The 22,295-nt window shown below is 52.8% G+C and overlaps 7 protein-coding genes across 7 annotated transcripts; 4 read left to right on the plus strand and 3 right to left on the minus strand.

Moving 5' to 3' along the window:
• Window positions 1–2,183: 2,183 nt before the first annotated feature.
• On the plus strand, window positions 2,184–6,741 carry COCSUDRAFT_65445 (hypothetical protein; the record flags this gene model as incomplete). The annotated part of the gene is made up of 11 exons (XM_005649103.1): window positions 2,184–2,225; window positions 3,088–3,302; window positions 3,405–3,603; window positions 3,739–3,861; window positions 4,079–4,222; window positions 4,568–4,705; window positions 5,034–5,212; window positions 5,477–5,713; window positions 5,981–6,178; window positions 6,322–6,465; window positions 6,585–6,741. The coding sequence occupies 11 exons, from the start codon at window positions 2,184–2,186 to the stop codon at window positions 6,739–6,741; spliced, it is 1,776 nt and encodes a 591-aa protein (XP_005649160.1).
• Window positions 6,742–7,277: 536 nt separating this feature from the next.
• COCSUDRAFT_40967 (PC4-domain-containing protein) lies at window positions 7,278–9,454 on the minus strand (the record flags this gene model as incomplete). Its single annotated transcript, XM_005649104.1, has 8 exons — window positions 7,278–7,351; window positions 7,469–7,563; window positions 7,672–7,811; window positions 7,919–8,076; window positions 8,173–8,286; window positions 8,398–8,601; window positions 8,722–8,809; window positions 9,299–9,454. The coding sequence occupies 8 exons, from the start codon at window positions 9,452–9,454 to the stop codon at window positions 7,278–7,280; spliced, it is 1,029 nt and encodes a 342-aa protein (XP_005649161.1).
• Window positions 9,455–9,654: 200 nt separating this feature from the next.
• COCSUDRAFT_46879 (DNA glycosylase/AP lyase) lies at window positions 9,655–11,594 on the plus strand. Its single transcript, XM_005649105.1, has 5 exons — window positions 9,655–9,848; window positions 9,939–10,168; window positions 10,273–10,605; window positions 10,698–11,016; window positions 11,193–11,594. Exons 1-5 carry the CDS (start codon window positions 9,752–9,754, stop codon window positions 11,333–11,335), a joined length of 1,122 nt encoding a protein of 373 aa, XP_005649162.1. The 5' UTR covers window positions 9,655–9,751; the 3' UTR covers window positions 11,336–11,594.
• A 215-nt stretch (window positions 11,595–11,809) lies between these two features.
• COCSUDRAFT_14028 (hypothetical protein) lies at window positions 11,810–13,727 on the minus strand (the record flags this gene model as incomplete). Its single annotated transcript, XM_005649106.1, has 6 exons — window positions 11,810–11,965; window positions 12,125–12,424; window positions 12,713–12,949; window positions 13,084–13,212; window positions 13,274–13,406; window positions 13,567–13,727. The coding sequence occupies 6 exons, from the start codon at window positions 13,725–13,727 to the stop codon at window positions 11,810–11,812; spliced, it is 1,116 nt and encodes a 371-aa protein (XP_005649163.1).
• A 910-nt stretch (window positions 13,728–14,637) lies between these two features.
• On the plus strand, window positions 14,638–15,550 carry COCSUDRAFT_62053 (hypothetical protein; the record flags this gene model as incomplete). Its single annotated transcript, XM_005649107.1, has 4 exons — window positions 14,638–14,700; window positions 14,860–14,991; window positions 15,110–15,221; window positions 15,396–15,550. 4 exons carry the CDS (start codon window positions 14,638–14,640, stop codon window positions 15,548–15,550), a joined length of 462 nt encoding a protein of 153 aa, XP_005649164.1.
• Window positions 15,551–15,979: 429 nt separating this feature from the next.
• Window positions 15,980–18,897, minus strand: COCSUDRAFT_65447 (hypothetical protein). The gene is made up of 6 exons (XM_005649108.1): window positions 18,411–18,897; window positions 18,078–18,196; window positions 17,766–17,943; window positions 17,289–17,486; window positions 17,052–17,180; window positions 15,980–16,875 (listed from the first exon to the last, which is right to left on the minus strand). Exons 1-6 carry the CDS (start codon window positions 18,771–18,773, stop codon window positions 16,708–16,710), a joined length of 1,155 nt encoding a protein of 384 aa, XP_005649165.1. The 5' UTR covers window positions 18,774–18,897; the 3' UTR covers window positions 15,980–16,707.
• A 220-nt stretch (window positions 18,898–19,117) lies between these two features.
• COCSUDRAFT_32768 (glucokinase) lies at window positions 19,118–22,270 on the plus strand. The gene is made up of 8 exons (XM_005649109.1): window positions 19,118–19,518; window positions 19,704–19,814; window positions 19,951–20,144; window positions 20,271–20,370; window positions 20,620–20,766; window positions 21,016–21,150; window positions 21,292–21,453; window positions 21,641–22,270. Exons 1-8 carry the CDS (start codon window positions 19,501–19,503, stop codon window positions 21,824–21,826), a joined length of 1,053 nt encoding a protein of 350 aa, XP_005649166.1. The 5' UTR covers window positions 19,118–19,500; the 3' UTR covers window positions 21,827–22,270.
• Window positions 22,271–22,295: the final 25 nt, after the last annotated feature.

Consider the following 22,295-nt stretch of genomic DNA (forward strand, 5'->3'; position numbering starts at 1 on the left):
ATTCAACCAAGACAGAGTGCAAAACATACAAGACAGTGCAAGGGTATTTTAGATCAAGGACCAGCCGGTGAACTTGCAACAATTGCAGGCCCAAGGGAAGGAGAGCTTCAGTCCTACGGTCAAGAGAGAAGGGACACGTCTACTTCTCCCTGAGATGGTGAGGTTATATGGGAGCAGGTTGATCTGGAGCCGGCGGCGCTCAAGGTGGCAGGGAACGCTGGGGTGACCAACCAGGGCGAGGCTGTGCAGCGCATGTTCGAGGTGCTGTACCTGGACGAGCGCGTGCGAGTCGTGCGCTTCCTGCCCGACGCGGACTCTGGCAGCCAGCCGCAGCTGTTCGTATTCCAGCGCGAGGCCGAGGAGGCCGAAGACGATGTTGAGGTGCGGCCCGGCTTCTTTTGGTCTTGGCTATATTGAGTTCTACACAGGGATTGCAGAGATGCCCAGAGATCAGCTTAGTCCTACATAGCGGTTACAGACATGCCCAGAGCCGGTATGGCTTAATTGGTAGATGCAACGTGGTGACCCGGTGATGAAATGGTTTTGGATGGGCTCCTCTGCATTGCTTCTGCCTCAAGACAAGTCTGTCCAAAACAGTCCATAGAACAACCGAGAGACTTTAGAGGGACTATTTTCACACAGGAAGAGGGAGATGAGCCGGAGGAAGCGCCGGCTGCGCTGTCGTTCCTGCTCGGCGGCAGGGGCAAGCCGGGCCTGGCCACGGAGGCGGAGAGGAGCTACGCAGAGGAAGCTTCTTCAGGCACCGCCAGGAGGGGCCGCAGAGTCACTGCAGCTCCTGCACAGTGCGTACTGCCCTGCTAACCCCTTCCTGTGGGAGATATCACAGCAAGAATTTCCTGATCGAGTGAAGTATTGACACTAATACTATTACTAGGATGTTGTTCCTGCCAGAGGGAAGGTGCGGCTGCAGATAGGCTGCAGGGCAAGGACAGCACAAATCCTGCCCCTTGATGGACTCGCCAAATCCATGCAAATCCCAATCAACCGTGGGCACGAGTGAAGTATACAACAAACACATGCTCGATGTAAGATGAGGGCGCAGATGTATAAAATGCTATGTTGTGGGCGCTGTGCAGGGTACCTGACGCCAAGTCCGAGGAGGTGAGGCGGCGCGAGGCGGTGCGCGCGCAGCTGGCCGAGATCACAGAGGCCTACAAAGATGCACAGGCGCAGGCTCGTGCCGCCCTCAAGGAGCTCAAGTGAGCTTGTCCTCCTTGCGTTCATGCTCTGGCCTCTGGCCTGGCCTGGCTGGGCTTCATTCGTCCTGTAATGCAGAGCAGCAGCAACTGGAAACTCGAGGAAAGAGATGCTTTGGCATGTTCTGCCTGGACCCCATATGCTGTACTCCAGAACAATGCTGTGCAGTTGCGGTTCAGAAGGTTCAAAAGGGAATGGCAATTTGGTGGATGTGTTACCTTGTGGGTGCAGGGATTTTGAGAAGGAGTCAGTGCAAGCGCGCCGGCAGTCCGGGCCGGCACTGGAGATGGTCCGTGTGGCGGATTCCACGGTGGAAGCTGCCGAGCAGCAGGTGCAGGCAGCGCGCGAAGTGGCGGCCAATGCAGAGGAACAGCTCAAGGCGGCCAACAACGCTCTCACGTAAGTTGCTGCAATACCCTTGATTGCTTGTGTGCAGTTTGATGAATCTGCTCCTGGGCGGAGGTGTCTTGCATGTTTGCACGCATGCAACATTGCATATAAACTGCGAGGCAGCCATCTCTTCCCACTTGGCGCTGCACTGCCTTGCATGTGTTTTGCATTCTGTCTTCCTTCAATCCCTTGTGGGCAAAGGGACTCCTGTCTGCGTGCACGCATGCTCGTGCATGGGTTTGCAATGGGTATGCCCTCGACTGGGACGCTGAAGAGACTGTGCGTTCTTGCAGGGATCTGGAAAGGCGAGTTCGTCAGCGGTGAGTGCGCGCTATGTACATGCGGCCATTGACCAGATCAGATCTGAATCATATGTGGTGTGGTGAGCAAGCACGGAGCAAACGTGCGGATAAGCATCATGCCGGCGGAATACTGAAGTGTCTGTGATCATGAGAAAAGCGGTTCAGTTCAATGAGTGATGAGTAGTGTGGCAGGTTTGAGAGGGCAGGTCCAAGCAACCTTTCACAACTTTGGATCTTGAGCTTGTCCCGACCATTGTGATCTTCAAATTCCTGATGTGGCTGCCGGCATGCCCCGCAGCGCTGGCGCCAGTACTGGTGATCACTCATAAGCGAGGGACGGACGTCAGTCATGAGTTATTGCATCGCGCAGCGGATGGATGTTATGTACATGCGGCCTTACACATCACTGGCGTTGAATGTGAGCAATGAACTGAAGTTACAAGCTTGTAAAACATCTGGGGAACTTTGAGGTGCCTCTATGCTTTGGCATGCATTAGTCAGCATTGTTTGTGTGCTGAGTCATACCCACAAGCAATGGCATAACCCCTCGAACTTGAAGGAAATTGGGAACCAATGCATTGCAATTTGCAATTGCATTCTCGGAAGGAAGTGGGTCTTCAAGAATGCCCCTCGGTGTCGATCTGCAGTCCAGTAGCCTGGTCATATATTCCTGCAGGCGAACAGTCAACATCTTGCATCACGTTGTTTAGGCGCGTGTGCAACGCTTCTCGATCGGAAAGAAAGCACCAATCATCAGTAAAGCCATAACAAAGACACCTTAGATCCTGCCTGAACGCTTGATGTGATCCAGTCAGGCGGACGGTGAACAAACGCACGGGATTGGTTTGATTATATGGCAGAAGCAATTTTGTCAATACCCAATACAAGTGATACTGTGAAAAATTATTCTGAACGTATTGACCAGGAATCTTCAAAGTCATTGCCACCTAGTAGCTCAGCAGAACAGACCACGACGGTTGCATTAGCCAGTGAATCAGCTTCTGAAGAAGACCCAGCTGGAGTCCCAACTGAAGGCAGGCAGCAGATTGCCTCCAGTACAGACGAAAGGCACAGCATTAGGCAACCCAGCCCTCAAGCTCACCAGGACAGATCAGAGGCCAAGACAGAAAGCTCCAGAGAGTACCGGCCAACAGACCAGTCTCTACCTGCTAAACAGGAGGAGGAGCAGTCAGAGCGGTTGTGCTCAGAGGCACAGGCGAGCAGCCTACAACCGCCCACTCCCCCGCTGTCCTCTCCTGCTGGTGCCAGCCCCACGTCAAGGCCAGCCTCAGTCACTGAAGGAGAGGAGACCAGCAGAGCAGGACCCTCAGATTACCCACCTCTGCACGAAGTTGCTGAAGGCATCAGGGAAGCAATCAGGAGCAACCTCAGGTGCGTGAAATGCTGCAAGCATGTCTATCTTTGTCCCCAAGCATGGCCTTCAGGACCCTCTCGGTTTTTATAATGTGGCTCAATGGAGAATTTGCTGTGCAGGGTATCAGAAGTGAGGAGGCACCCTCCAGAAGCAATGGAGGACTCTTTGCCCTCCCTGCGTGTGGTGGCAGCAGAAATAGAGACGCCTGGGCAGTCACCCAGGGGCGATGCCCTGTCGCCATCCACCTCTGGCGACTCCTTTGGCAAGGCCCTCATGCACCAGGCCATGCGCCTGAAGACCGCCATGCTCAACCAGAAGGTAGTTTTGCGCCATTCCGAGCAATTCTGCGCAATATTCGAGGTTGATCTCGCAATATGTAATATGTAAGGCACGACATGAAGTGCTGAAGGATGATGACACAGTTGTGCACTGTTGTCATGACCTGGGATGCAGGTCAACTTCATGGACATTGCCAAGCACCCCGGGCTCGCAAAGGCTGCCAAGGCGGAGCTGGATGGGGAGAGCCGCTCCGGGAGCGCTCACCTGGACCCCAATGCCTTCCCCCGCGAAGCTGATGTGCGCCCCTCCCCACGCCCATCCTATCACATCTTCACCAATAAACCCCATTCTGGGTGTTGTGTCAAGGCTGTCCAATGTGACAGCGCAGTGCAGTGGTCCTGTGTTTAACAATCCATGCATTCGACAATACTTACCTCAGGCTCTGACACTTCATGTCAGCATCACACCATAGGTGTGCAGTGTTTCTGGGGTGGCTGACTGGGCTGTCTCACAGGTGGAGCGGCAGCGAGTGGCGCTGGCCGCGATTGACACGGAGGCGGAGGAGGAGAGCGGCATCAACCGGGAGCTGGCCGCCGTCATGTGCACGCGCATGGACGCCGCTCGCAGGGCCACCGAAAAGCTGCTGGGTGTCCTGCAGGTGGGCCTTAAAACATTCTTACCAGAATATGCTCACCAGTGGTGTCTGTATGTACAATCTTCACCATTAACATGTGCGTCTGAAGCAGTTTGCGTAAGTGGTCACTGATATCTCGGTGCTGTTAGCAAGTCATGAATCGTCACTTATTTGGCTAAGTTGCGAGATCATTTTGCAATGGCCTTCAAATGCAGACACATGCCGGGACAGTTTTCAGGAGGGGGAGCTCCTGTGTCAGTGTTCGTGAGCTCCAAGTTGTCCTGCAAGTTGCATCAGTCAATTTGTTGAAGTGGAATATCTCGATTTTATCAGATCTGTAGTAAATGGCGGTTTTGGAACGCTGCGCAGGCGTGCGCGGGGGCGGAGGCGGCGTACACGCGGGCGCTGACCGCAGCGTCCAAGGTTCCCCTGGTGGGCGGCTGCGACGGCGCCTCTCTGCGCGCCGCCCTCTGCGGCTTCTCCGATCTGCCCTTCATGGTCGGCCAGGCGCGCCCCATAACCCATGCCAGTGCCCTCACACAACTCTCTTGCAGTGTCAGGACCGTCCTTCTGCTGGCTTGCTATGTAGCGCTGCGGCAAATTCGACTTGGCGCCACGTTGAGGTTGTACAAGGTGGGAAGATAGCTGCCCGGCTTTCAACGCTGCAAGGTCCACTGTATTTCAGGTCACAGATGAGTCCAGCAATGGTCACTGGAGCTGGATGGTCATCGATGGAAGCGCAAGCTCTCCGAAAAGCACACAGGGGGTGGGAAAAATCATGACAATTGTCATGGGAGAAGCTGCACTAGTGCTGAGGGAGCGGTGGGGGGTGCAGGCGCATGTGACGGTGGGTGCGGGACTGTCGGACACGACGAGGGGCATGCAGGAGGTGGTGGGCGCGCTGCGGACGGCCTGCGCCGAGATCTCGGGCGAGTCCGCCAAGGTGCACCGCTCCATCGACGCCGCGCGCCGCCACCTGCAGGCCGCCTTCGCCGATCACACCGCCGCCTGCCGGTGCGATTCAGCTCCCTTCAAACCCTGCGGAAATTCCCTGCTCAGCTGCCATGACTCTCCTGCGCCGCATCTTCTCCACAGGGATGACTAATAGATTGTGTGATAGGTTTTTGTGTATTCTCCGGCATTATCGCCATGTACTGCTGGTGCAGTATATGGAATCTTAGACAATTCCAACTCTTTTTGTTTGAACTTCAGGCCTGGTTCGTCCCTTTTTTGAGTGAAGAATCATTTGTGTCTGAGGGTGTGACTGCGCTGTGCCAGGATGACGGATGAATCAGCGCTGGAGCGCGCGCGGGGCCGGCTGGGGCGGCCGTTCTCGGAGACGGGCGACCCATGGCTCACGGAGGCGCGCGTCGTGGCCGCGCACGGGATGCTGCAACGCGCGCAGGCCGCCGAGCGCGAGTTCCTCACCCGCGCCTTCGCGCGCGTCAAGGAGCTCGAGCTGCAGCGCACCGCCGCCATCAAGGACGTCATCAACGCCTTCGTTGCCGCCTACAAGTGAGAAACTGCGCTCTCCTCATGTCCACCTGCCTTACTTGCTTTTACTGGACCAGCTGGGATCAGGTGGAATTTGCAGATCATTGAACGTCGCGCCCTGACCACAACCCTCCCTGCATCGCTGGAGATTTGCTTTGGGGATGCAGCAGCTGCCTTGGCCTGCCAGCCCATGGTGCACGTTAAGGTTTCCTGGTTGCCAGTCTATAATTTCCGGTGCAAGAGAGGATTGTGAAGCATGCGGAAGTGATGAGCCGGGTATTGTGGCAGGAGTGATCTGGGCGTGGTGAAGGCGGACACAGCGCCGCTGCTGCGTGTGGCGGAGCAGATAGATGGTGAGGCTGACCTGGCAGAGCTGACGGCCAGCTCAGCGGCCGCGGCTGAGACCGGCGCAGCACTGGGCGCTCGCCAGACCGAGGCCCTGGAGGCTGCCTCGCAGGAGCTCCTGTGCAGCCCAGAAATCGTCCGGTGGGTTCTCCACTGTGCTTTTGCTCATGGGCCAGCATGGAGGCTGTCTACTCACAGCTGGATTGCCGTGCACAACCCATGAAACTCAGGAGTTGTGTCCCCAAGTCAAGATGACTTGGTGAAATTGGGTCCTGGACATGCAGGCAAGGGGAGATGGCGCGCTGGGTGTCTGGGTCAGGCAGGTGGATGGACTGCCACTTTGTGCTGACGCGCTGCGGCTTCCTGCACTGGTTCAACAACAGCCCGCCAGCGCCCGCTGACATCGTGCCTGCAGACTCCCTCAACCTGTCCAGGCGCGATCCCTATCCTATATCTGAATGCCATCGCAAGTTCTCGGCTGCTCACCAGAGGCTGTTGTGGGGTTTATTGTTTCAGTGCGTCAATTGTTAGTCCCGTGGCTGTGCAGGTGTCAGTTTGAGACTGGGGAGGCACCGGAATTCAACCTTGTGGAGATGGGACCGGGCATGTTTGGGCGCAGCCGCCGGCTCATCTTCCGGGCCTCGAATGTGGAGGAGTGCTGCGAGTGGGCCATTGGGCTCCGGGAGGCCATACGGGGAAACTGAGATGTATCAAACTTCTGGACCAGCCTGCTTTCCCAGATCATCTGAATTTTGTATATGTAGCTGTTGTGAGGTGCTGCGGATGACTTGCAAGACTCCACTTGGGATTCAGCGAAGGCAATGTGTGCTTGCATCTTCTTGTAGATTAGCTGATGCCTTGGAAATCCGTATCGGGACAAGCTTTGTCATGAAAGTACTTAGTACGTGCTGCTGCAATCTACCCCACTAGAATGTATTTTACACATTGGCATTGCAATTACATAGAGGTTCTGTGATGCGTGATTTAGGCCAAAAGAATCTAGCTATGATGCCAGTGGTCACTACTGACCTGCTAGGACAACATGCAGCTTTGAATGATAGATGGGCAATCTTGTCGTTCAATTTACTTGCACCACATCGGATCAGAGCGACTGCACAGGACAGTCAACGGTGGCATGTTTAACAGTAAGTTACGCATCAAAACAGCTGGAATTAACTCTTGTTGAGTGACATGTTTCTGCAATTTGTTCTGCTGGATGTCATCACAGTGCTGATTGTCATCATGGAAGGGCAGCTTCAAGGGCAGGCAGACCTTTCACAAGGCTCTGCCACTGCTCTGCCACCAAAGAGATGCCTGCAAAGTCACGTATGTGCATTGAGAATGCATTGAGAACATGGCCACTTTGCTTGGTCCCCGCGGCAGCAACAGAACATCATGAGCACATTTAGTGTATGCTCAGGGAAATCGCACCTTTCTTTCCAGGCAGCTCTTTGCCGTCCTTCTCATACATTTCCCTTATGTCCACCATAATGCTCGATTTGAACTGATTGATCCGCACTGCTCGCCTGTGCAACACGTTCTACTTTCAGGAGAACACAAAGATGGCTTGGCAAAATTCCAAGGTGAACGATTGGGCACATTGCATCGGAGGCTGCATCAGGCTCTGGCCGTACTTGCTTGACAGAGCTATTTTGAAGTCGACATCCTTTGATGCAAGGGCGGCAGTGACATCGCTGGCAGCAGCATTGAGTATCTGAAACTGCTCTGGGGAAAGCGCTATCCCCTTGGACCCAGGCAACATCTCGCCATTCTTCTGCACAAATGTCAAAGAAAATTTTCTCAGCGCGAAGGCACATATGCACAGCTTCCATGTTGATGGGAAGGACTGGAATGGATACACTGCAGCGGCGGCGAACAAACCTCGTAGTATTCCCTGATGTTAACAAAGGTGGATCCTTTGAAATTGCTGATGTCAGCGCGCCGATTGCTGCTCAGGATGACAGGGAGGGGGCCGCTGTGCTGCACGGTCTCTGATTCCTCAGAAGGTCCAGCAGCACCGGACCCCGCAGCAGCTTTGCCTGCAATGTCCCATAAGGAGAATCACTCTGCAATGATCCATGTAAAGGGTCAATCGCACAGTCCAGCAGACAGCAGTATGGGAAGTAGATGAGCACCTGCACTTTCCTTGGGCTTATGGTTGGCTGATGCGCCCAGAGCCTGCAGCTCAGCATCAATGTCATCTGTGGCGCTGACCAGGGCCTCCCACTGGACTGCAGGTAGACTGATGCCTGCCCAAAAACATTGACCATTCAGCCGGCAAATCTTGCTTGCTCCACAAACACCAGATGATTTACAGAAATGTGACAAGCAGAGAGTCAGACACGGAAAGATAATCACACCTTTCTTTCCAGGAGCATCTTCACCATCCTTCTCATAAAACTCGCGGATGTCCACGCAGAGGTTCTTACCAAATAGCCGCACACGCAAATTCCTCTGTGCCGACAAGTCAACTGTGAAGTCCTCTTCCTCTGCATCCAGAGCTTCTGAGACTGCTGCTGCACTGCCCTTGACAGCTGCCCACTGCTCCGGTGTCAGAGATATGCCTGTGGATGTAACATGCAAGTCAGGAGCACTATCTGCTCAAGCACAAACAAGATGTCCACGCTGAAGATGTCCACGTTGAAGTAAAGACCAACTGGGTCTGACCAGAGTCCTCCCCCCACCTTTCTTCCCAGGCATCGGCTTGCCATCCTTCTCGTAAAACTCCCGGATGTCCACAAGGGGCTTGCCCTTAAAAGAACGGACAGTCACCTGCAACAATGAGTAGTGTCAGGAGCTCAGGAGCGCCTGCAGCTACTTTTCCGTGCGCAGCAACAGATGCATGGACCGCATTGCAGCGAGCTTGCACCTGGCGTCGACCAGAGAGGTCAAAGGTGGCCTCCTGTGCAGCATTTGTGCTTCGAGCTGATTTTGCATGGTGCGAGGGTTCTGCAACTGCCTCTGCCTTCCTCTTGCCCAACTTTTGTCCCAAAGGCACTTGTGATGAGAAGGGAGGCTCGTCATCCTCGTCATGTGGATCTTCCTCAGGAGGAAGGCTTGCGAGGTAGCCCTCAATTTCAGCCTGGGGTTCATCAACACACAACGCCCTCAGCGCAGTCCCAGCCAATGTCAAAACTGGCTGACGATACAGAAGGGCCACAAATATGATGTGACACCTTTTTTTAGATAGTTCAGAAGGCACTGTGTGGGTCAGAGTGCAGGTTCCTGGTGAGTTAGCACAGGACAAGGACGAGAAGTCACCGCGATCATCTTTTTGTAAGCATCCGTCTGCACAACATCACCGAATTTTCCAGTGAGAAGCTCCCTGATATTTCGTTCACACAGTGTGGTCAAGTCTGCTGTTTCCAAGATGACGCTGACTTCCTTCTTTATCTCTGCTCTTGAAGGGCCCGCCATTTCCCCTCAAGATCGTCCCTTTTCTCTATCGTTTTTATCTGATAATGCTGTGGTGACCACAGTGTGGTCTCTTCACATGAGATGGAAATGAGCCTTGCTATTCAGCTCATGCTTTGCCTGCTGCGATTCACGTGCAACTGGTGTGTCGAGAGCGCCTTCGAGCACATGCGAAGGATATGAAAGTTCATTTCTTTTTATGACATTAGTGTCCAGACCATGCTCCACAGTCCTGTGACAGTGAACAGAATTCTGCGGCGAGAGGCCGTTTGATTGATCCCAGATCTCCATAGAGGGCCGATGCCTGAACTCCCCGAGGTTGAGGCTGCAAGAGTGTTAGTCCATACACATTGTAAGGGCAAATGTATTGAGCAGGCCATCGCTGCAGATGACACAAGTAAGTCACTGGAGGAGATCAAGTGTGCACCGTCTGAGACCACTGTGATGTCTTCTGAGACTCTCTGACGACAGGACTGTATTGATGCAGAGGTCATTGAAGGAGTAAGTCCTGAGGAGCTACAGAATGCTTTGCGAGGGAGGACCATCGTGGATGCCCATAGGAAGGGCAAACACATGTGGTTGGAGCTTGATGGTGAAAATCCAGCCCTGCTGTTTCACCTAGGGATGACCGGCTACATGGTGGTGGAAGGCGTCCCCATAGTGCAGTATGTGAATGCCAAGAAGCGTGGAGACGAATGGCCTCCAAAGTACTGGAAGGTGTGTGCTTGAGGACCAGTGGAAAATCACATCGTGTTGACGCAAGCATATCTTTCAGTGGAATGAATCACAAGCATCATATATTAATAAATCAAGGCATGCAGGTGGTGCTTGAGACAGACTGTGGAGTCAAGCTGGCGTTCTGTGACCCCAGGAGATTTGGAAAAATCAGGCTTCAGGCCGATCCAGAGAACAATGAGCCAATCAGCAAGCTGGGCTTCGACCCGATCTTGAGCATGCCAGATCTGGCCACCTTCTCAGGCATGCTCGCAAAGCAGAGGCGCTCTGTCAAGCCCTTGCTGCTGGATCAGAGCTTTTCTGCGGGAGTGGGCAACTGGGTGGCCGACGAGATCTTGTACCAGGCCAAGATACACCCAGAACAGAAGGCAGCCTCCCTTGACGAAGCGCAGTGCGCTGCACTCCACCACCAGATGAAGGTGCTGCCAGCTTGTTTGCACATGTGAAGTATTTTGGGCCATTGCTATCTTATATCATAAGACTGGTGGTCTGAATTTAAGGGTGTGTACAGGCCGTCCTTCAGACTGCTGTTGATGCTGGCGCCGATTCAGAGAAGTTCCCAAAGACTTGGTTGTTCCATCAGAAATGGGGAGCTGGCAAGAAGGGGCCGGCCCCGAGGCTTGAAGGAAACAAGATAGAGTACATGCAGGTGGGGGGTCGCACAACAGCATATGTGCCGGCACTTCAGAAACTCAAAGCTCAGGCCGCTGAGAAGCCAAAAGCAGCAAAGAAGAAGGCAGCTGACAGCGAGACTCAGGCTGCCGTACCAGCAGTAAAGCAGCCCAGGAAGAGAGCAGCGCCCAAAACCCCGAAAGCACAAAGTGTCGCTGGTATGCTTGGCCACCTCAGCAGAAGGCTCCTTCATACTCGTATCATGATATGAGAGGTGTGCTGTATCATTAGATGATTGTAAAGAACAACATTTTGAGGGCCTTTTCCAGTGACCAAACTGCAATTTGATCCCAGCATCAGGCAGGTGGTAGTTTGATGTGATTTCCGCCTGCAGCAGAGGAAGAGGAAGACGGAGCGTCTGAAGAAGCAGCCAAGCCAGTAAAGAAGAGCACAAAGAAGAATAATGCAGATACAGATGACCAGGCAAACAAGGCTGAAGCGGCGGCACCAACCAAGAAAAGGGGCAGGAAAACTTAAGGCAAAGCAGAGAATGATGGAGTATCCTGCTGATTTAGTACTGCATGCATGTGCAGCACCCTACATATGCCGGGTACAAGACCGTTGATGGTCCGATAAGGTAGAGATGTTAACAGAGGCCTTGAGGAGCTCTTATGCAAAATATTACACAGTGATGATAAGAGCTACGACATGGCAGAGTTGTGTATAACCATTTTTAATGCCACAACGAATCCCTCTCGACGCTAGAAATTTCACTGTAAGTCATAGATTCTCCAATTGAATCCTCGTAATTGACATTTACAGCAGCATCATACCTCTGATCTCAGAATTTACTAGACAAAATCCTTGTACAATATAGCAAATTACTGATATGATTTCTGCTTCTACTGGACTTGCTGAGAGTTCATGGATTCCATCACTGTTCAGGCAGTTCATGATATTTAGTAGACGTCTCACAACGACATTGTACATGACACAACCAAAGGACATGCGCTATCGGACAGCCTGCAGTTCAGGCAAATCATCTACAGCACTGTTCATCCGCTCTATCATGCCCACCAACGTGTCATACAGCTCCCGGGTTACAGGCTGGTCATCCTGCATCTTCCAATCCTCCCTGTAGGCCGGTGGCAAAGGCACACGCGGCGTCTGCGCAGCATGTCAGTATTTCGTCAGGAACTTGCGGGCCAAAAATAAGGAGCGCTCTGTAAATTGTCGTATTCAAACGACAATCATGCCATCGCTAGCCTGCAAATGCTTTTGGGGGCAAATGTAGGGCAGCGAAGTAATGAGCAGCAGGGGCCACACCTTGCGCTGGATCTCTTCAGCGGTGTAGGTGCGCTTGTCAAACTCCCAGATCTTGCGCCCGAAGGAGTCCTTGAAGATGGTGCCCCAGGTGTAGTGGAACATCGCCGCGCCGCCCAGGGCCTGGTCGGCCGGCGGCTGCGCAATCAGGGGGCACCGCGGGCAGGCCAGGATCTCCGGCTTGACCCCCTTGAGCGCCATGGCCACGCTGAACGCGTACATCTCGCGCACCCACCCCAGCTTCTCCTTCGACTCCATGTCCGCCTCGATGTGCGCCGTCAGCCGTTCCCACTCTGGCGCCACCTGTGCCCATGATAACATCATTAGCAATATTTTACTGCAGCACTGCACCATGGTGCAGCTCTGGTCATGCGCATCATTGACCATGTCTGCGTCACTCTTTGAGGCTCAGCAACTTTTGCATCGAACCGTGAACGCTCACATGCAGAAAGCCCAATGTCGTGCAGCTGTGACCATGTGCAGACTTGACCGTGCTTTGCACCGCTCCATTTGAGGCTGAGCCATCTCGCATCAATGCACAAGGAACTCTTGGAGGGTCTGCATAAAGGAAAGTTGGCCAGGAGAGCGCACCTCCATCCACTCGTCAAATCGCATCATGACAGGTGCCGGGCCGCTGCCGTGAATGCCTGACAGGGGGCCCAGCTCCGCCGGGTACATCTTTCGCATGACCCCTTCCAGGGGCGGAGCAGTGGGAACTATGTAGTTGAAGGGGTATGCCATCGGACGGCTGGCCGGGTCCTCTGCTGGTGGCGCCTGGAGCGGCCTCATCCACACATAGTCTGTCTCTATCATCAGCAACCACGGTGCCTGCCACACAGCAAACACATGGATTGATCTGGGACCTAAATGACCTCAATCAGGAATCGGGAAGAGACATACAAGAGAGACAAGACATATGTACAAAGCTCTCACAGCAAAATTGGAAGCCTTCTAGTACGTACTTTGATCATGGTGGGGTCCGCCTTGGCTGCCTTCAAAAACTGCATTACTGCATTAGGCCGGTCGGACACAGGGAACTCGCACCATGTATCACAGGAGGGTGTCAGAGGATCTGCTCTAAATGTGGGCACCTGCACAACACGCTCTGTTGGCAAGAGACCATTCATCTGAGCAATCAGGCATTGCGGCTACTGTTGAGCAAGATGTAGGAGAGAGGCTTGCCTCATCCATCAGGAGATCAGGGCGAGTGCGGTGGAGGATTCGTGTGAAGCCCACAAGGGAATCACCGCCTGGCATCTTCTGGGCCTTCTTATAGGTCCCATACCTGTGCATGCATCCCCACAACACGTTAACGTGATGAGTCCTTTGCAACATGTTGACCCCAAGCTTAAAAGGTCCACAAGGTCCTGAGGTGAAATGTTTCTACTTCTCCGGCGCATCACACCAACAGAGCATGCACAAATATGGAGCATGCAAGAACGTACATGATGCGGTTCTGAAAGTTTAGGTAGGGGCTGCCATTGCTGGTGACGAGAGTGTGTATTGCCGTGCCCTTTGTTGGGATTCCGGGAGTTACTGTGCTCCTTTTGACCTTCGCGGTCGGCTGCCCTGGCAGCTGCTTCCTTGTAGACCGGGTATCGTGCATGCTGTCATCCAGGGGTGTGAAGCGATCTGGTGCACATAGTAGATATGTCATGTCTTGAGAGCTCAGCAGTGTGGGACGGAGAATGGTTATTTTATGGGGTCAAAGGGGGTCCGTCAGCCTACCTACAGCCAGCCCTTGCACAGATTCCTCCCTGAGCTGCAGCATCTGCAGGTCCAGGCCAATTGTCAGTCCCTGCCTAGATGTCTTCATCAGGTCAACATTGAGTAGTTATCCTCGATCATGGATGCACAGGCATAAGGCTGTTTGGTGCCATGGCATTGGACAGGAGCCCTCACCGCATGTACAGTGCCCATGAATATGTACCCAAGGCCAAGCCCAGCGAGGAAGCCTGCAATGGCAAAGGTCACCAGCTTCGCTGGACCCACACGTGTCTTGCTCTGAAACATCTTGTTCCTATTGATTGCAGTGTATGCTACACATCAGTCCCTCGGGTGCCTCTGCTCCGGCCTGTCATCACAAGTAATCACCAGCTGCAAGAATCGTGCTGCCATCTATTTCAACAAAGCTAGAGAAACATATCAACTGTGCCACCCTTTGCATGCTGATCATCGTTCTTGTACACGACTAGACTCTCATATTCCTGACACTCGATGGCAGATATTGATAACAACAGCTTCAATTTCTCCCTAGGTTGTCTGGGTTTGGTTGTAAATGAGGCAAGGTCTTGGGTACAACAATTCCTTGAGGGAACGCTGAGACTTGTCTGGCTCAACTTGATGATCATGGGCCCACATTCCACACCATTCTTGATTGGCACAACCTTTATCTACTGTTCATTGTTATTGGATCTACTTGACACAAGACTCACTGCATTCCTTCGAAGATACCTCTACTCCCTCTCTTCCCAAGTGTCCTTCAGCAGAGAAACTTCTGATACAGGCTTTGCACTATGAGCGCTGGCAAAGTAGATGATGGTGATCAGATTGTGGCATCGGGGGAGGCTCTCAGCGTGGTAAATCAGCCTCCCATACTTCCGTTTGTTTTTGGCTCCCAATGCACTGATCAGATAAAGCTTACGGGAAGTTGAGTTCTATATGTGGTGTCAATCTGAAGGAATCCTAGGTGATCATGTCTGTGTCATTCTGGGATTAGCAAGACCAAGCGGGTGCAGGTGTCAAAGTGGTTGGGCCTTAGCAGCTTCCAGGAAGCTCTAGCAGCAGACCCTGTTCAGAATAGCACAGATGTGGAGGAGCTGCGCCCTCCACTGCTGGGGTTGGGAGCTGACCCACGCAAGTACCACAAGGTGGGTCTCAGCCGGTACCACAATTTGCGCCGAATGCCCCCTTAATGTATCACCTGATGACCTCCCCTCTGTCGCATGTTGCAGTCTTTTGTTATCAAATGGAGTTTGCTCTGCGCAGGCACTGACTGCAGCGTCAAAATTGGAGAGGAGACTGGGGCAGCGGCTGAAGGGGCAGCAGGATGGGCAGCAATCGAGTGCCGGCCACAGTCAAAAGAATGGAGCCACTACTGGTGCTGGGCCCTCCTGAACAGGGCATGACTGGGAAGAACCCATGGATTTGACATTCACACAGGAAATATATGCATGTGATCTCTGTGTGTTTTTCTAGTAGGGACGGGATCAATCTTGCTATGCATGGCGTACTGCCTGGCACTGGGCAAAGATATCCTTGCCCATGCGCGCAGGTCAGACAGCCGACACAGCAGAGGCAAGTGAGCAGGAGGAAGAGGAAGAGGAGGGCCGTGCAGGGGCAATCCAGAAGCAGAAGCGGCCCTTTCAGCAGGACCTGATGCTTTACCAAAAGAAAGGGAAGAAGAAAAGGAAGAAGAACGCACCATGAAATGCTTCTGCAATGTTTGGGCCCCCTGACACCCACAGCGTACCACACTACCATTCCTGGTATGTTCTGATGCATCAATGCACCTTTTGGCGCGGCAGGAAGTCCTGGTACTTCAGTTTCCTGGAAGTTCTTTCCAGCAATCTCATCAAGATTGGTTGCGTCTGCAAAGCAGTTCAATGGCATGTGCAGGGTCGTCGATCATGGTAGAGATGGATGTCACTGCCGAGGCGGCTACTGAAGGAGCCTTCAGCAGCTGAAGTTCATGAAGCTGATCAGCTTATCATTCTAGACCCAGTGCTGGTCCCTTAAGGAGTACATAAGCGTTCCCAGTTGCTTTATTACGAATGGTTTACCTTTACATTGAAGAGATGATTTCTATGGCAGCATGCAGTGCTGCAAACAATATTGATTAATCGGTGCCTTTCTCATCAATATATCATGCATGTCCCACATGATGTAAGAATTGAGGTCATAACATGCAGGTTCCTATCACTCCCAGTCCAGCACTGCGCAACCAAAGGTGCAACCTCATCATTCCTTATGATGCTTGCCCAACTTCAGATCTTCTCTTGCAAGTCAGCATATGCAAATTGCAACACTACTGTCCAAGCACACCCCTCAATTGTCGATCACTGAATGGAAATGGTCATACATTGCGTTATTCTACAACTGTATATAAAAGATGCACTCTCTACTGTAGCCTATCTTCTCTGCATGGACATCACAACTCGGAGACTTCCCTGTCTGGTTCCTTTTGTTTCCCAAAACATGGGCTCTGACTTCAATGTGACGGGCAGATATTAGCAGTTCTGGCAAAATCATGTTCACGCTCATCCAAAGACCACAGAAATGATGTGGAACTACACGTGTTCAAGTGAGGAAACGGTGAACATTTTCCTTTTTTGACAAAGATATTGCCTCCACAATCTCTACTGCTACTCCTCAACTCCACTCGTTTGCTATCTGTTGGCACAATCTGCATCGTTTGCTCTCCCGCGCTCTCTCGCTTGTCTCACAAATTCTTGAAAAAGTTCAGTACCTCAGCGTTGTTAGCTATGGCTTCTACTGTAAGCTCACTCCTCATCGCTCCAAACATGCTCACAGTGACATCCGCTTGGCTGATGATGCCAGCTTGAAGCCAGTGCTGTAATATGTACTCATGCCACCAGGACCTTGCTTGAACGGCCACCGATGCGGGGCAAAACCAGGCGCGGCCGCAGCCGTGAGGGCGCTGGCCGCTCCGCGGTGGCAGAATTGCAGACTGTGCTGCGTGTTCCTGCTACCGCCATTGCACCCATCACACCTTGGCCAGCCACAGATAGCACCTGTGCAATCATGCTCACTGTTCAAAAGCGCTCTACCTGTCTCAGTCACAAACGCCAGAAGCTCTCCAAAACTATTGCTTCTTGTCCAGTCGCTCAGTGCTAAGAAGAAGCTCATCCTGTAGGTCCAATATCTGTACAAGACCAAACTCGTCGAGATTTCAGGATAATAAACCCACCTCCTGGAAGCTGCCGGCCGCTGCTCTGGTGGCGGAGCGCCCCACGGAGCTCGCTGATGCCACCATGTTCATCGCAGCAGCCCTCACACTCTCCCCAATGCGCCAGCCCACATTCAGAGCCTCCCGCACCTGCACCAGCAAAGCACGTCTAGTCAAGACCCGCGCACAGACCTCACCGGCGCCCTGGGCAGCAAAAGCCCGAAAATAGTCCCTCAAAACTGGGTCAAAAGTGCGCACCGCAGGAGCTCTCCCGGCAGTGTAGGATGCCGCAACAGCTGTGGCCATGGCGATGGGCGGCCGCTGCAGGGTCCTGCTGACGAGGGCCCTGGGAGCAGGCACTGCGCTGACGCGCGCGGCCAGCCCCGGCAGCAGCTGCGGCCGCAGCCGTCGCAGCGTCGAGCGGCTGGTCAGAGCACCCGCAAAGGTAAGAGTCATCTGCAAACACCATTGACATTGTTTAGATAAGAAATTGCATTCTCCAGTGCATCTACAAGAGGAGTGCTCCTGAGCCGGCAATTATTGGCCTGTTGCTGCATGATGTCCACTTGCAAGGCAGCCTTTTCTTTCCCTGCATTCCTTTTAAAAATGGAGGTTCTCACAAAGTGCAGGATCTGGTAGACGGCATTCCCCTCCCCATGCCTTACTCAGCCTCCTGAAGAAGTCCTTAGTATCCCCTGCACAAGCGAAGGCGAGGGAATTTGATTTGGGCATCACCTGGGTGGCTGTCTGGACCTTTGGCCAGTTGGCGACGTCTGTGAGGGCGTGCGCCAGGGTAATGACCGAGTCTGACCACTGCGGCGTGGCTCTGCGCTGTCGGAAGGTCGTCCTTTTGCAAAGGCTGGCTGCGTGGCTCACCCCAGTTGTGTACTGACACAGCTTGTCAACATAGTGCCTGCACAAACATCCCCGATAGGTGCTGCGCTCCAAGAAAACTATACAGTACAGTTGACGAGGCAAAACAAAACAAGCACAAGATTGTTTGGCAAGCATCCGAAGACGATGGCAAACACAGGGAGCTGCGCTTACCGGCAGTCATTTTGGTTCAGGAAGTAGGTCAGCTGCTGCAGGTTGTTAAAGTTCCGAATGTCCTTCAGCGACAGTTTGCTCCTTCCAACGTACATATGCTGTGGTGGAAGCTCTGTCAACTGTCCAACAAGTAAATGTCTTTAGGTCAACGAAACTTAGCTAGGCTGCAATATCGCATCTGTGGCTGCTGACAATTTCAATGGTAAAACTTACAATGAATACTTTTGACCCTACAGAGAGCCAACACTATTTTGCATTCTGTTTTGTTCCTAAAAGCAACTTGAACCTTCTATGCAGCTGGTGGTCAACAGTGACAAGACCAGCAGAGCACACCTTCATCTCTCGGATCTCTGCCTGCTTGAGCCGCTTCGCATTCCTCTTATCCCCGTTTCCCATGACTCCCCTTGCTGGGAGCTGAAGTGAGTTGAACTGCGGGAATGCGATGTCCCCACCCACTGGGCCGAAATCGAACTGGGTGAGGCTGCCATCCGTGGTCTGCTTTACTATTACAAAGTAGTGAGCTACTCCAATGTCTTCCAGGAACCCGTGAAGCCGTGTTGGAACCTTCGTCGACAGCTCTATCAGCTGCCTTTTTCCACAATACACTTCAAGGGCGCGGTCCGAACCGCAGTCGCTCAGTGATGGGAGACTGGCACACTTTCTCAAACCGAGGCTTTCCCCACGGGCCAGTCCCATAGGTGACTTCCCGTAAGTGTATTGTGGGCTGCGCTCGTTCCGGATGACGGGTTCTTGCACCCGTGCGGGAGTATGCGAGCCCACCGAGAAATAGGGGAAACAACCGGCTCCTGTTTGTGACTCGTACAAGAGACTCAAATCCAATTAATTCTTCAAGGTCTTGCCACTTGTCGCGCCAATTTCACTGCAGAGATGCACTGAATCGAGGGTTTGGAGATGAGGAGTCGATAATCGCATGCATTGAAACCTCCCCAGCAATGAATGACCATAGCGGTGAGTCACAGTTATTGCGCGCGGAAGCAAGAGCATTGCATCCTGCCTGAGCAATTTTTTTACAAATCGAAGTATATTTGTTTCATGAAGGGCTTCGCGTGGAGCTGGTAATGCTCTCGTGGGTCGCACCAGCATACACTTGTTGAGCAGATTTGGTCAATCCCTTAACGCTTTCACACCCAGCTCCAGCTGGGTGCTTCGCAGAAAAGCACAGCGTGTACTGGCAGAATAGATGTTGGGAACTAGTATCAATATGCTGCATATCCATTCCACGTCAGGAAGATTCACGGCTCTGGCCCCAACAGCACCCTCCACGCAGCTTCCTCAATCGAGATCACTGATATTTAAATCATCGCCTCGTCCCTCGGCAAGGCAGCATGCTTGGACCACTCGTCATGGGCGCAGTGAGATCGGCCACAAGTTCGATGTGCAATGTAGAAACGCGGCAGCGTCCATGGATTGGGGCCACTCAGTGAGTTACTTCCACCAATGACCTCCGAGAAAACCCCCTTCTGTTGTGCGAGCAAGCTACAGCATGTTTTTTAATCTCTTGTCTCAGTGATTGTGCGTGTCTGCGCTGCACTCTCTCTTGTTTCTCGTTTGACCTATCAGCCCTCAACAACAAGATGCAGGGCCCATACTGTGTTTTCTTCACAGGGCAATGGGGACACAGTGCTTATTGCTGACATTGGTGGCACCAACTGCCGCTTTGAGCTTTGGAAGATCGACATGACAGGCGGGCGTGCTCATCAGGAGCTTTATCACCAGGTGCACAACTGTGGGTCATGACGAGCTTGCTGCATCATGCTGCCCATTTAGAAATGCTGTTGTTGCGACCGCAGATCTCATTGATCAGGTGCAGGAGTTTGTCAGAGACTGACATTCATTATTGCTGCATCTGCAGATTTTCCCATGCAGGGAGTTCCCAACCTTCCCGGACGCCCTTGCCGAAGTGGCCAGACAGGAAGTCTTTCAGGCAAATCTACCAAAGGCCGCAGCTTTTGCATGTGCTGGACCTGTTGCACACAACAAGTGTGAGATGACAAACTTGAGCTGGGTCATTGATGGTGACTACCTTTCAGAGGCGCATGGCATCAGGTGAGCCACAGATCACTGTCCCCAATTGGCGCTGATCCAACTTAATGTTTCCCTCCTGAGATTCGTAAACCTCTTGCCCTCATCGCACATGCCAGCAGTGTTGATTGGATTGAGCCTGTCGTCCAGGGTTGCTGTGCTCAATGACTTCGAGGCGAATGGATATGGAGTGACCGCCTTGGAACCTGAACATCTGGTCTGTCTGAACGAGGTGCCCGATGTCGAGAAGGCAAGGATCTGCTTCCTCTCAAGACCCCACTGGCCCCACATATTGATTAAGCTGTAGAAAATGCAGACATTGCATGCAATCCCATGAAGTAACCTGGTCACTTCACCCCAGCCATGCGAGACGTTCACTGCACTCCATGCAGTTCAAGCTGCTCAGGCCACAAACTAGACCTTGAGGTGGTGAGAGGCAATCATGCATTTGAATTTATCTGGTGGATTGCACAGTTAGGGCCCATGTGGTTGCGCGCAGGGTCCCAAAGCAGTGCTGGGTCCAGGGACTGGGCTGGGGGAGGCGCAGCTGTTCTGGGACGAGATCCAGGGCGGATACAAGGTGTGGCCCAGCGAGGGGTCCCACGCAACCTTCGCCCCCCGGGGATGGAAGCAGCGCGCCCTGCAGGTGACCTGACTCCCCTCACACTACTCTTGACTGGCAGCAAACGGATTCATTACATTTGCTGGACTAGGGGAATTCTGAGATGAAAATTCTGTGTGTTCGCTTTGCGGGCCAGCTCATGCTCTGCTGGTCCAGATGGACATAATTACTGCAATGTGAAGAGTTTCCTGTCTGGTGTCAGTGCACCAGCATGTCTTGGGTGTACTGGCACATGTCAGAGATCTTTGTTATGCAGACGAGTGTGTGGCGCAGGTGTTTGTAGAGCAGGAGCTGGGGTACTGTGAAGTGGAGCATGTTACATGCGGCAGCGGCCTTGAACGGATCTACAGATTCCTGCAGTCAGACGAGAGCTGCAACCGGCCCCTTGTTTCAATGGACACCTGCAAGGCATGCACACCACCCACTGTCCTGGGCCGAGCCAGGCCAAAGTCTAGCTGCCCAAAATGAGGCAGTCGCCTTGGAAACCACACACAAGGTTGTCAAAGGGGTCCACAGTGATCTAATGATGTGACTTGATGCGCCTGGCAGGATGCGCCAGCAATCACAAAAGCAGCGCTGAGTGGGAATGATGAGTTGGCGGTGGAGGCTGTGGACATGTTTCTGGCCATCATTGGGGCAGAGGCTGGCTACATGGGGCTCCGTGCGCTGGCCACTGGAGGTGTCTATATCTGTGGAGGCATCACGCCCAAGGTCAGCCCTGCAATCACCTGGTGCCTCTCCTCCTGTACATTCTTGCTTGATATTCGTGCTGCATCTGCTCAGAGGTCTGTCTGCAGGCGCACCTTGCCTCTGGCAGGAAAAGCGTGTAATAAGAATCAAGTATTTTGCGGTGAGGTATCTGCATGGCTCTGACGGGAGATTTTTTGATGCTATGCAGCTCTTAGAGAAGATCAGGGACAGGAGGTGTCTGGTGCATTCCTTCCTGCACCAGGAGAGCCGCTTCAACAAGCTGCTCCGGACATTCCCCCTGTATGCTGTCATTTATGAGAGGACTGGCCTCCTAGGGACCCGTGAGTATGCCATCCGCCTAATGGGGCAGCCCAGCTTTATCAAGGCTACCTAAATAACACCATAGATAGAGATTTTGCTATTCAGCGCAATGACTGTTCGGGCGAGATGTTAGAATGTGTACACATGTACATGCTGCGCTGATCAGGATGGCTCCATATCAATATATGGAGGTGGTACTAGTATGAGTTGCCTGAGATATTGTTCCAATCAGGCAGTGGTGCCGATCTGTCTGTTTATAGAGTCATGCAATCCGCAGGGCACCACAATAATAGCGCTTATCATAATATGATAGGTTAAGATTTCCTGTAAGTCTTGGTGAACACATACAAGTCATCAGCACAAGTCAGCCTGGGGCAAAAAAGGACTGCTTGCAGTGTGTCAGCAACTGGACAGGATCATCATGCGTTTGTATGCATCCATTCTATGGATACAATTGGCACATCTACCCGTCTAGTAGTACTAGACATGGGTTGGGTAAGAAAGAATTTTGCTCTGCAGCAGCAGGCAGCCTAGGTAACTAC

Source organism: Coccomyxa subellipsoidea (assembly GCF_000258705.1).
Source record: "Coccomyxa subellipsoidea C-169, whole genome shotgun sequence".
Taxonomy (NCBI): domain Eukaryota; kingdom Viridiplantae; phylum Chlorophyta; class Trebouxiophyceae; family Coccomyxaceae; genus Coccomyxa; species Coccomyxa subellipsoidea.

What these genes read in the sequence shown, in the direction of transcription:
- COCSUDRAFT_32768 (XM_005649109.1), top strand. An exon ending in TCAGAGGCGCATGGCATCAG is followed by an intron (nt 20,145 to 20,270) that starts GTGAGCCACAGA and finishes CCTGTCGTCCAG; the next exon opens with GGTTGCTGTGCTCAATGACT. An exon ending in AGGTGCCCGATGTCGAGAAG is followed by an intron (nt 20,371 to 20,619) that starts GCAAGGATCTGC and finishes GGTTGCGCGCAG; the next exon opens with GGTCCCAAAGCAGTGCTGGG.
- COCSUDRAFT_46879 (XM_005649105.1), top strand. Translation starts at nt 9,752, where the DNA reads ATGCCTGAACTCCCCGAGGTTGAGGCTGCAAGAGTGTTAGTCCATACA. An exon ending in CACTCCACCACCAGATGAAG is followed by an intron (nt 10,606 to 10,697) that starts GTGCTGCCAGCT and finishes GGGTGTGTACAG; the next exon opens with GCCGTCCTTCAGACTGCTGT. An exon ending in GAAAGCACAAAGTGTCGCTG is followed by an intron (nt 11,017 to 11,192) that starts GTATGCTTGGCC and finishes TTCCGCCTGCAG; the next exon opens with CAGAGGAAGAGGAAGACGGA.
- COCSUDRAFT_65447 (XM_005649108.1), bottom strand. Translation starts at nt 18,773, where the DNA reads ATGGGACTGGCCCGTGGGGAAAGCCTCGGTTTGAGAAAGTGTGCCAGT. An exon ending in CTGAACCAAAATGACTGCCG is followed by an intron (nt 17,944 to 18,077) that starts GTAAGCGCAGCT and finishes ATGTTTGTGCAG; the next exon opens with GCACTATGTTGACAAGCTGT. An exon ending in CGGCCGGCAGCTTCCAGGAG is followed by an intron (nt 16,876 to 17,051) that starts GTGGGTTTATTA and finishes ATGATTGCACAG; the next exon opens with GTGCTATCTGTGGCTGGCCA.